This window comes from Eurypyga helias, unplaced genomic scaffold (assembly GCF_000690775.1).
Source record: "Eurypyga helias isolate BGI_N326 unplaced genomic scaffold, ASM69077v1 scaffold35746, whole genome shotgun sequence".
NCBI classification, from domain to species: Eukaryota; Metazoa; Chordata; class Aves; order Eurypygiformes; family Eurypygidae; genus Eurypyga; species Eurypyga helias.
Window position 1 is genome coordinate 12,220 of NW_010256585.1, and position 12,603 is coordinate 24,822.

The 12,603-nt window shown below is 38.0% G+C and overlaps 1 protein-coding gene across 1 annotated transcript in view; it reads left to right on the top strand.

Annotated features, from left to right (window-relative positions):
* DCAF6 (DDB1 and CUL4 associated factor 6) overlaps positions 1 to 12,603 on the top strand; it is a gene marked incomplete at both ends in the record, with an annotated part of 46,779 nt that overhangs the window by 11,660 nt on the left and 22,516 nt on the right. The window contains 2 exons of the mRNA XM_010153713.1: positions 7,389 to 7,448; positions 8,500 to 8,511. Of these exons, the coding sequence (XP_010152015.1) occupies positions 7,389 to 7,448; positions 8,500 to 8,511 (72 nt within the window). The remainder of the gene's footprint in view (positions 1 to 7,388; positions 7,449 to 8,499; positions 8,512 to 12,603) is intronic.

Here is a 12,603-nt window from a genome sequence, read left to right on the forward strand (position 1 = left end):
ACAGTCTTCACTAACATGTTTGGATTATATAGCTAAACGATACGATATGGAGAAAGGTGCATGGTGTCAGGTATGCGCAATGCTTGTTAGGGCAGTTGAGCAAGTAATTGTGGTGTCCTGAATAGTCTAAGGTACTTAAAAGCTTGAAATTGCATTTTGCTGTTAATTGTCTCCAATAGCAACATTTAAGATTTGGCTTTGATTTATCATGTATGCTAAATCAGGAGGATAGTTCAGTAAAACAGAATTTTGGCACTCTTAAATGCTATGGTTTTACAGTAAGTATAGTGAAAATACTTGTTAGAATCCAAAGTCCCCAGATACACTGCCCTTGTTTGAACAGAGGGGCTTTTCATTTCACCATCCGTTTTCTCTTGTCTTACTCGGATTAAAAATTATTACAAGAAAGCCTAGAAGATGTTTATTATAAAAAGAGACATATTTGAGTATGTTAGGGTAGAAGCATGCATATGAATCAAGAGGGAAACCCTGAAGCACAGACTTGAAGAAGACTTTTATCATAGCCTCATGTAAAAATGAGTGAGCTGCATGCTGTGTGAAAAATCAGCATATTTTGTGTTGAGGAGTAATGTCTAGCAATGTTTCTTCTATGGATAAATTCTATGCCAGTTGAGGTGTGGCTAAATTACTTACAAGGATTGTCGTACATTCACAGCTTGACTTGCTATGGTTCAATCTATTAATTTACTTTACAGAACAATTTGATATAACAGTGGCTATTGCTCTGGTTAAAATATGTAATGGTTGAATTTTTAATAACTTCCTATGCTAGAAAATTCTTCAGTGAGATTTCAGAATGTTTGGAAGCCAGTAAATCGCAGAGGGCTGTGGTGCTTATCCTAGGAATGGTGGCCACAGGTACCTGTTACCTGTAGGAGGAGACAAGAAAACCAGTGGTAGCAGTGTTCTTGCAGCTGGCTGCAGTTCCCGCCAGGAAAAAATAAAACCCTACCCAAAAGCTACAAAGTTTTTTTTTTTTTCAGCAAACTGGACATCAAAATTTGTTAACTCAATGATATGTATTGACAGGAAAACACATAGCTAATGCTTACAGTCAGTGGAGCTTGATCTTCCATTTTCTTTTCAGAATGACTAAAGAAAAAGGTTTTTTACTAAACTGTTCCCCATTTAACCGAAGTTGGAAAAAAAGTTGGGTTACAACCATATCTGTAGAATTTTCACTTGGAGGTATATCTGTGGATATTTTACTACCACTTAAGTATGTGTTGGTCTGAGTTTCACTTGATACTGCCTCACCCATCTCTTAGTGTTCCTTTAAGGGTACAATGTGTTTTTTAACTCCTAGTTTGCTTGTGGGTCAACATACTGTAGGATCCACGCTGACACTGAGTAATTGCTTTGACTGGGTGTCAGAGATGTACTGGAGTTAGCTTGGATCCCCCATCGCTGCCTCTTGGAGTTTGAGTTCCCACATGCTTTGAACTTTAAGGGAACTGATGAGAAGGTTGGATGGGACCTTGTTTGGGATCACTAGGGAACCACAGAGCACATACATAGCCTTGGAGGAAACTAGTATTCAAATATTGACCTCATTCTTCTTGTGATGACAATGAATTTAATGGGTTTAAATTGAAAGTGGGGGGGTTTAAATTAGATGTCAGGAAGAAGTACTTCCCGGAGAGGGTGGTGAAGCACTGGAACAGGCTGCCCAGAGAAGCTATGGATGCCCCATCCCTGGAAGTGTTCAAGGCCAGGCTGGATGAGGCTTTGAGCAACGTGGTCTAGTGGAAGGTGTCCCTGCCCATGGCAGGGGGGTTGGAACTGGATGGTCTTTAAGGTCCCTTCCAAACCAAACCATTCTATCATTATGTGAACTGGCAAATTTAACCATTTTACTTCAGTAATTGCTTTGAAAGACAGGTTCACTTAGCACTGTGGAAACATTTATGTCTTGGGAGAGGAAGGGAGAAGAGTTTTGCTACCTGACCTCCAACTCATCAGGAGATTGGTGGGCTTTTTCTTTTCTTCCTCTGGTCTGATTGGTGTTACTTCAGCATTACAGACGGTGGAAGATTTTAAAATGAAGAATTCTAATTTAAATATTTGATATGTGTGGTCAATTATTCCTCAAGAAACTTGAGAAATATTACAGTACCTTTTCCTTTCTACTCATATGTATAAATACAAGAAATTTCTGTGTGCTTCATCAGCTTCTTTCACTGTATTCCTCCTTTCCCAATTACGGCGGGAGCAAATGCAAGTAGCTTCTTTTGACTGGGGGTTCCAGGTCAGCTTTGCATTGTCTGTTTACTTTTTAAGATTTCTGCACTCTGGATGTGGAAATATTCTTTGTATTTGCTCATTTCTTTTTATGCAAGTTACTTTTTGTTCCATTTTTCTGACCCCCCCCAAGACTTATTTTTGGAAGATGTGTATCCACAATCTATTCCTTTAGAAAATCAGAGCTGTAGATTTTCGGTCTCTTGCTTCTCCATAGAGACAGTTGTTTTCCAACCCTGTGGGTAAGTTGACGTTTCAGAAATGCGGTAGGAGAAAAAGGAGTTCTTAGTTTTGGGGTTTTTCTTAATAATAAATTGCCATACAGAGACAATCTTTTTTTTTTTTCTTTTTCTGCAAGGTTGTCTTCGCTGCTCTGTCTTGAGGCAGATGTTCGGTTTTCAGGCGCATGCGGGTTGTAAATTTTCAAACAAAAAATTACACCCCAAAATGTGGCTGCTGCTGTGTGAAATGGCATCATAGCCTCTGGCCCAGGGCTGCAATTTTCAATCCCTGCTCTGGCAAAACTTGTATCATTTATCCTTGCATTCTGACGGGAATTCATTGTGAGACTCAGGCCATTTCTTCTGACCTCTGTTTCATTCATAATCCTTATCTTTGTAATCACAGAAGCTCAATTATAGCTGTAGACTAGACATTTTTTGCTCCAGCCATGTAGAAATCACCAGTAGAAAATGTCAAGAGCTGAAACCTTTTACAGGTTTAATAGAAAATTGGGCTGTATGGTAGTTATTCTGTCTCCTGGTCTAAGGACTTGTAATAATTACATGAGGATTTGTAAGCTGTATCCATAATAGCTAACCTTCACTATTTAGAAAATTGTGGTAAAAAATGTATGTTGTTGTAGAATGTGAAAGCGAGTTAACTGAGTCATGATTCACAGTGGGCTGATTTGACATTGAGGAAAAAGATACTTCATCCTCAGATGTAAAAAGACTTTGTTTTAGTGGATACCTCTAAGAAGTATTGTGTAAGTTTGGCGGAGACTTAGAAGCTGTTTATGCCGCGTGTATCAGGTCTGTTTTGTCTTCAAGCCTTTGCTTACATATTGAACAGATTCGGATATTTTTGGTAGCCACTTTAATTAGGGAAATATGTTGGTTTTTTCTTTATCATATAATTTCTCCAACAATGCCTTTTTACTTTTCTGACAATTCATAACATTTAGATCCTCTGCAGTATTTAAACAACAGCATATAGGTGCTATATGCAAACTACAAAGTAAACCTTTTTAGCCTGTTGTTATTGCTGCTCGGCCCAGTGCTGATAATCGCCACTACCTACATCACTCCTCTCTTTGAGAGCTTTGAGTGAATCAAATGCAGTTTGAGAAGTTACAGAAACATGAACCAGCTGATCTGGAAGTGAAAAATGAAAAAATAAATCTGTATTATAGATGAGTGTGAATCAGGGGTTCCTGTAGAGGTCAGCTTGCATAATCTTAGCCACAAAAATATGAAGTAATGTGAACCTTTCTTTTTTGAGTAAAAATTAATTTGATTTAGACTGCATTTATTGTGGAATAATGATCTGTACATGTGCATGCTGATGTATTGCACCACCTGTGATGCCCATTGACTTGATTCTGTTTTTTTTTTTTTTTAAAAACTTTGCTTGTTTCAAAACTGACATACAGTCAGTGTCTCTAAAGCAGAACAAATTGGACCTTTGTGTCCAGATTTCTGCAAAGAACAAGAGGATAACTGCAGTTTTTATTATTAGATTCTCTGTAAACACCCAGATGTAGAAATGTGTCAATTTGAAGTCCAAAATACGTAACAGAGCTTATTCATTGTGCAGAGCAATTATTCTTAGTTGTTAAAAAAGTATTTAGTTTGTTGGATTAAAGTCCACTCTATGTACCATGTTTAGGACTTTAAAAACAGGTCTCACTGCTTGACTGACTCTCGCACTGGAGCTGGTGTTACAGTGATATAGGGAGGAATTTGAGGTTTTTTAAACCAAAACAGTAAAGATAGCATGCTAATATTTTCATGAAGTCAGGTGCCGATTGCCCAAACTATAGGAAGATCCTTCAGCATATAACTGACTTTAAAATTATCTTCTATTTTCTTTTGAGGTTTCCCAAATTTATGAATCTCCAGTTCCCTCTTTAAGTGATGTTCCAGTTTAGAATGTACTGGTGACATTATAGCCAGTGGTGAACTGCACTGGGATGTAGACCCAGCCTGTGAAGGCTCAGGTAAGCGTCTGGATTTTTGTTTGTTTTTTTAACTATATGGCACAGTTTTGGTAATACTTTTTTCAAAAGCTTTATCAGAAATGATACTTTTCCAGAATTTTTACAAAACAAAGCCATATATTAAAAAAAGAGGCATTTACCTGAACTTCTCTAGGCTGGTTTCATGGTCATCTTTATTTCCCTACCTGATGTGTGGGGTTCCAGACTGCAGTACCACTTCAAGAGGTGCTGGATCTGTGGCTTCAGGGGACTTCAGAAAGGGAAAGAAAAAAAAGTGAGTTTAAAATTGCTACAAACTGACCTCTTTCCTTAAAAATTTTAATTGGAATATTTAGGATGCTTCCTATATGTTGTTTCAAAATTCTCGTATTACAAGTGAAATACAAAGTTGTAAGAAGACATCAGAATAATAGTGAAATGTGGGAGTTCTAAGCCTACATTGGTAACGGACTGTTACCTAGCAAATTTTTCGGTTTTGCTTACTGTGATTGAATGGTACCCATGGTAAAACATACCCACTTTTTACTTCCTGTTGTACAGCGTGAGGTCTTAATAAAATTTAGAAGTGCTGATAAGGGTAGTAAAGGTAATTCCTTATGTTTATAATTAAAATTTGTCAGTTCAGTCATCTTCCTTCTGTTCATCTTGGTCTGAATTAAGGAGGTGGTGAGATTAGCTTTTCCAGGCAAGTAAAAAGTTTGGCAGCGTGATACACCTTTTGAAAGGTTATAGAAAGGAATTGGAGTGCAAGAACAGAATGGGACTGAGAATTACTGTCTTCTGTCCTTAGGCTTCTCAGCTTGCTGTCCAAGACCTCCCTTCCCTCTAGCCCTTCTGATACAAGTTTATCCCAATCACAGGCTTCACAGCTGAGTCAATGGTCAAAGCTGGCCTGCCCTTGGGAGAGGTGTATGGATTCCTGTGCTGAGTCAACTGGAATGCAAGTAGATTGTCTTATGACATGGTGCATCTTTACACCAGCTTTTTGTTCTGATTTACATTCTAAAAATTGGATTGGTACTCCATTGAAAGAATTCCATTCTAAATACATTTCTTCTAAATTAGAAATGATATGTAAAGCACACTTCAGTTTTGGAAAGTGAAGTATGTTAATGCTACAGATCTCAAGAGCTATATCCCATCTAAATATGGATGACAAATGCTGTGGTCTGGCTTAGATGCGTTGGGTGAAAGGCATGGGCATGGCTGAGCAAAGGTGAAGACGAAACAGGACCAAATTTGTGTTCTCCACTTACAGAAATGAAATGTATAAGCCCAATTACCAAAACAAGCCAGCCTCCAAAACACGCTGAGTTTGCCTCAGGCTCTCCCGGTCTCTGTTCTTCAGTCTTCTGCCCTCCCTTACGCTGGGTATCAGTGTAACGAAGGAACGGGCTGTGATTCTCATGCCAACGGCTGGGAATGAAGTATCATTTGAGGATGTATATTTGAATCAGCTTTGTCAATTTAGCAGGTTTTATGTCTGTACTACAAAATAGGTCATGCTGGTGATTCTGGCCCAAAGCTGGAGCTGAGCTTCCTGTTGGAGAAGCTTTCCTTGTGTAGGATTTGAATTTATGTTAAAATTCCTTTAGCATGCAGTGGTGTTGGCAGACTATGACTCAGTTTTTAATACAGGATATTAAATCCTTTTAGCTTAGCTATAATAGAAGATTGACAAATGGAACCAAGATATGGCAATCTAGCCAATGTCTTTGAAATACGGTAGTAATTTATGTGTATCAGCTCATCTTGAGATGATACAGAAGTAAGATCTGGTCTTCAGAGGTGACAAGGAAAATGTAGTGACAGGACAAGGGGTAACGGGTTTAAATTGAAAGTGGGGAGGTTTAGATTAGATATCAGGAAGAAATTCTTCACGGAGAGGGTGGTGAGGCACTGGAACAGGTTTCCCAGAGAAGCTGTGGATGCCCCATCCCTGGAAGTGTTCAAGGCCAGGCTGGATGAGGCTTTGAGCAACCTGGTCTAGTGGAAGGTGTCCCTGCCCATGGCAGGGGGGTTGGAACTAGATGGTCTTTAAGGTCCCTTCCAACCCAAACCGTTCTATGAAGATACTGAACATCTGTCATTTGTCTGCACAACGGATGCAGTGCTGGTGATAGTTTTTAACTGGTAATGTCCAGTGAAAAAAAAAATGCACTTAACTGCTGGGGAGGGGTTGATTTTTTTAATTCCCCCCCCCCCCCCTGATTAGATGAGGATTTTTATAAGACTGACTGGTGCGATACTGTGATAAACTCATAAAGACATATTCTCAATCATCAGACGCCACAGAGGTGTAGCACCTAGGAATGTAGAACTATCCAACTGCCATATGAGTTAGATGTATTTTGGTGCTTTAATGTTTCAAAAACCAGTCTATATGCTGTTAAATCTGTAAACAGTCTCATTTTTTTATATTTTATGCTCATAGGTACAAATATTGAAGATACTGGTACGCCACTGAGTATTTTATGTTCAAGTGTAAATATTCTGAAATCTACATGTTTTGAAATACTAGTTTGAAATACATGGTTTGAAATACTAGTGTCATTTGGTAGTCGGAGCAAAGGCTTTAGGAGTCATGACTCATCAGTGTTTTTCCTGACATGTTAGAAATTTGAAGAACGTAGTAAAATCTTTGGTAATGGACAGGCATTTTTAATATCGGCAAGCTTCAGGCTGTTCAATGACTACCTGAAGAACTACGTAATGATTTGAAACAATTGGCTTTGCTTCTGTCATGCCTAGAAAATGCGATATGGCTGGCTGCTCATAAAACGAACCCAAAGCTTCCTTATGTTGCTGCTTTTAATTTTTTATTTTAAACTAACATATGATCGTGACATTGCTGTGCAGTTCTCTGCTGCTTATGTTTTAAGTTGAAATCTCATTTTTGTTTCAGATTCTCCTTCTTCTGTGGTTAACAAACAGCTTGGATCCATGTCACTTGATGAGCAACAGGGTGCGTGTGACAGGAAATGCGCTATACCCAGCCATAGCTGATTGCAATGCTTTCTTTTAAAATTGCCTTTCATGATAAACAGTCTAAAAATGCTGTTCATCTACATAAATTAGAATTCTGTAAGCAGATCTGCTGGAAACTCATTAATTATTTAATTCTCTATATGAGTAACAAAGTAAGGTTAATTGTTGGTTTCAAAAGCCATCCTGTGCTCAGTTCTTACTGTGTTCAGCGTAGGTACAGTAAATGTCATATGTACTCCACAGACATTTCAAATATGTAAAGTCAAATTAATTCTTTAAACAGTCTTTTTCTGAATGGTTCTCCTTGGATCAAAGTGCAAATGTCAAGACTGAAGTAACTTTTAATCATACAATGCTAAATTAATTTATCTTATGCAAGAGATATGCAACTTTGTTATACTTGCACAGTTTGTGTAACTCGAGAGCACCCATTGCACTTAGGTGCATCTCACCTCTGTAACCCCTCGTCCTACACCCCTTCTGCTAAACAAGTACTAGTGTTTCTCTGTAGATGCCTTAGGGGCTGCTGGTAGAAAGAATGCTTGTGAGCTTTCTCTATGCCCATTATTCACCAGGTTTCTAATTATGAGCGCTGAAATGGGCTATAGGTGACCCTATTCCAGCTGAACTAATGTCATCTGTAGTGAATATTTATGTCTGAATAATTAATGAGTGATAGATGGTAATTTAAAAATAGATTTCCATACACTCTGCATTATGCTTACTTCCATATCCAAGACTCCGTAGAGATTTAATAGCTCAAATCCCACAAAAGAGACGGCTGATTCATCTCATTTCACATTCTGCACTAGAAGGCTGTTTTGAAATTCTGTTTCTGGACAATAGTCTGTTTGGCAACTCTTGAGATTATGGTTTATTTTAGGATGCCAGAATGTTGGGGGAGAAAAAAATCAAGCTGTGTTTTATATGGACAAAATAAATTCATTTTGTGGAATTACATTTTGTGATGAAATAGCCTTAAATTTCAATGTGTAAATTTGCTAATTATTCATGGTTTAGTAGTCTAGATGACTCCAATAGTCAGGTTTAGCTGGAAAACTTGCTTATAATTAGTGGCTAAGTTATGCTCTCTGTTATGAGCTCAGAATAAAGCATTACTTGATGAGAGGAGAATAAACTAGATTTCACATAGAAAGTCTGTTTGTTTACTGAAGTTCTTACAACTGCAAACATTTTGGAAAGCTGATAAATTGTTCTGTGAGGTTGTGAATTAAGCCCATCTGATGACAAAGATGAAACTAGAAGTTTTGGTCCCAGAAAACAGTCCCTACATCTGCATCAGATTCCTCTTCAAGCAAAATCAGTTGCCTTAAGAACTGGTTTGTGTATTACTGTTGTTAATTGCATAGTTGTCAGTAGACCCATAGTTGTAATGGACTCCTGGGAGTTTTATCTAATTAACTAGTATGATGAGGCTTCCCTCTCACAAAAGCACTTCAGTTTTTTTAATATTACCAAAACCTCAAAACATTTGATTACTCAGACTTTATGGTAGACCAGTTCTCTGGTTGTTTTAAGGCGATGTGTTCCTGTTGTGATAGTAAGGCTCACCTGAAGAGACATAGGATGGTACTTCTAGTTTGGAAAACTAGGAATTTGAAAAAGGGAGGTAATTTATTAGGAAATAGGTTATCAATAACCAGATAGAATAATTTGTTGAGATACAGTTGTATTTTTGATGTTAACTTGCACTAGTTTCACTTCATATTTGAACAGAAATCTCAAAAAAAGTGTAAGTAGCTAATGAAGGAAGTCATCTCAGTTCTTTTTATACAGAAAATGTTTTTCTTTTCTTATTCCTGTCTTAATTCACTACTGAATCAGCTGTCTTCTGTTGGACCAGTCTCTTTTGTTGGCATTTATGCTTTAAAACTGTTTCTGGGTTTGAAGATCTTCACTTGTTACAAACATAAATTTATAATGTCATTATTATGACAGTCCAGCAAGGACTGGAAGTACTGGAGGTACTGGACTGTAAGGTACTGCCTGAATTGGTACGATTGAAGGGGGAACATGAAGCCAGAGAACTAGCTTGGTAACTTTGAAGTGTAAATGTGTGCATGCATCCCATACCGCCTTAATGCTTCTTCCTACGTACACAGAAGCCATGCTGATTACTGATATTTCTAGGTATTTGTAAGTTAGTGCTTTAGTAATCCCTTACGGTGATGGCCATACCAGATTGTTCAGTGCCACGTTATAGATACCAGCTTGTTCTGAGCCAACGCGAGTACGTCAGCTACGGCAGGGTTCGTTCCTCACAAACAGTACTTAAGTTCTGGAAGCTGTTCCCAGCTAATGAGCTCTGCCTCCCAGTCATACAGACTGGTTGAGAGTTGGTGTGCATAGAGAGCTTTCCAGGTCTACAGTGAGTTCTGCAGGTGCAAACTCAAGAGTTTCAGACCTGTGTTTGGGTGTAAGGCACGGTATGGTATGGTCTGTGTTGCCTCCTTTAGTAAAGGGCAGTACTACATCTCATTGGTATAGGATTCATCTAGACAAAGAAATTGTACAACTTGGGCTTTAGAGTAGGCTGGTCCAAAGAACGGTTTGATTTTTGGGCTTCCTTAGAGGTCATGGTGCCTTACACTGACTGATATCTGTGTAACATTGTACAGTCAGTATTCCTCACTAAAGAATGAACTCTTCTTACATCTGCTTCTGATGTATTTTCATGTGTTAACCCTTCCCTTGGAATTCCTGTTTTCTGAAAGACACCACTTATTTTCTCCTCTTTGGATCAGTTTTTCTCCCTTCAGAAGTAACTCTTTGGTTTTTACCCAGTATATAACCATATCTTCAGAATGTCCAAAGCTGATTTTCTTATGAGGAGATCATGACTAGTGCTGGACAGGAATTATTTTGGAAGTTTTTAATAGAAAGTCATCTGCCCTCGTCTCGTGGGGTTGCCAATAGACTAGTGAATAGGGCAGCACCTGAGGTGTAGGAAACTAGCTTGAAGCTCCCTACAATGGTAGTTTAACTAGGTGATGCAATCTGTAAACCTGTATGCGCCTACCACTTCATCATTAAGAGCCCCAGTCTTTGTGAAATTACACTTGCACAGGATCATTTTCTAAGGCAAAAAGTGTGTATGAGGGATATGCTTTCAGTTGTGGAGTTTGTTTTTTTTTTTTTTAAAATAAGGTCATGAATTAAATGGTCTTCAGTTGTAAGGGTGGTAGTTTAAAAGTTCCTTCCTCCTGTAAGCACCTGAGGAATGGACCATTTCATGGGAATGTCTGTTCTAGGACAGGGTTGCTTAAGAAATAAGACTAAGTTGTTGGTTGTATCTTTAAAGTATGATGTGTTTGGCTGTAAAATCTAAGTTTCACAGTGTTTTGAGGGAATTTGGAGTAGAGTTTAGTAAGGTGTTGACAAGCTACAGCTTTCTCTTGGAGCAGTTATCCCCCTACTAGAGCTTGCAGTCAAATTAATAGTTTTGGCAATAACTCTCCCCTAAATCACAGAAGCTGTACAACTTTTCATCTTCTTCCCTTCATTTTTTTTAATCAATGTGAAGGAGATCTGGCTTGATGGGATGAACCTAGTAGTGAAATATAACAGTGCTTCGTTCTGATCTGGTCGGTCTTTGGCAATTACACTGTTGTTCTTGAAAACAAAGAGCTCATGACTTCCTGATTTTTATGTGGCTTCTCTAAAAGAAAGTTTGTTATGTGCTTGGCAAAGCTTATTAGCTTTCTTCACAGAAGCTCCTGTTCAGCTTTCCTTAGCAGTGTAAGTTTTATATTAAACAGTGAACTACGCAACTAATTCTATGTACTTTATTATGAGATTCTTGTCTCATCTGTCTTTTTAAGTTTCCTGTTCTTATTAGTGTTGATTTCATGCCCTACAGCTGGCTGAAAGAAGGAACCGACCCAATCCAAATTGTAGCTCATGTTATTGCAGATTTAAGAAAAAGCTATTACACAGTATGTTTCAACAGCTATCTGTCTCCAGAAATTTCTAACATATAATTTGTTAGTCAGTGCCCTCTTGGGATAACAAAGAGGATATAACAATTCTTCTAACTTTTTTGAGTGTGAATAGATAAGAGGATCACATCTACAATAAGCATAGTCAGAAGACAGCCTTTATGCATCTTGGTGAAATTTTTTGATGATGAGATTTTAAGCCAGGAAAGCACTGTTATTTGAGCTTTATAACACAAGCTTATTCAATTAGGTTCATTATGGGAGCGATGTTTGGTCAGTAATATTGCCTAGTGTTGCGCTGAAGCAGACGGTGCATAGCAGTTTGAAGTTACAGTCCAGTCCGTGTTTGGTGGCTGTCTTGGACTGTTCAAGGTAGTAAGTTGTCTTTCTTTACCTATCTGGGTTCCTAATTCAGAAATTTCTTGTGTGTACCTATTACAAGGAAGGTAAAGAATTCTCCAAGTATGTCATTTTTTTATTCTTTCAGTCAGCTCCTGAGGACTTGTGCAGTATGTTGGAATGATCAGTGTTTGTACTTGCTTAGGAAGGGATGTTCAAAGTCTGAGCAGACTTATACAGAGATACTTGCTGATAGGTTGCCAAGAAATAGTGAAAACACCTGTTTAGTTAAGAAAGAACATACCATTTTTGTCCAAAATATCTATGTATGCCACTGGAAAATATTTTCTTACATTTGTTTCTTTCCTTAAGTTTCCAGTTCCTGAAATAAACCTGCTTTTGATCAGTTTTAGCCTTGCTCCACTCTAACAAGAGTGTAACTGGAAGCTTTATTTTAGAGAGGCTGTGAGTTTTTTTCTTTGCAGAGAATGAGGCCTCTGTCTTATGTATCATTAGGATCATGGTTGTAATTAGTGAGTTGTCTTTCACATTAAAAATACTTAAATTTTTCTTACAGTGTTTTTTATGGGTTTGTTTGGGATTTTTTTATTTACGTCTCTTACGAATATGTAGAAATACATATTTAAAGTTCTTTGGAGCAGCTGATCACTGCTCTGATCCTGTGTGATGGCTTCTGCCTGTCAGCAGTTTAAAAATACGAGCATCGATTTTTAGGTTAACTTATGTGCTGTTTCATAGTTCTTGTAACTTAATTGTATTTTTTAGAATAAATATCCTGTGGCAGTATTGTAGGCATTACTGTTTAATAATAGC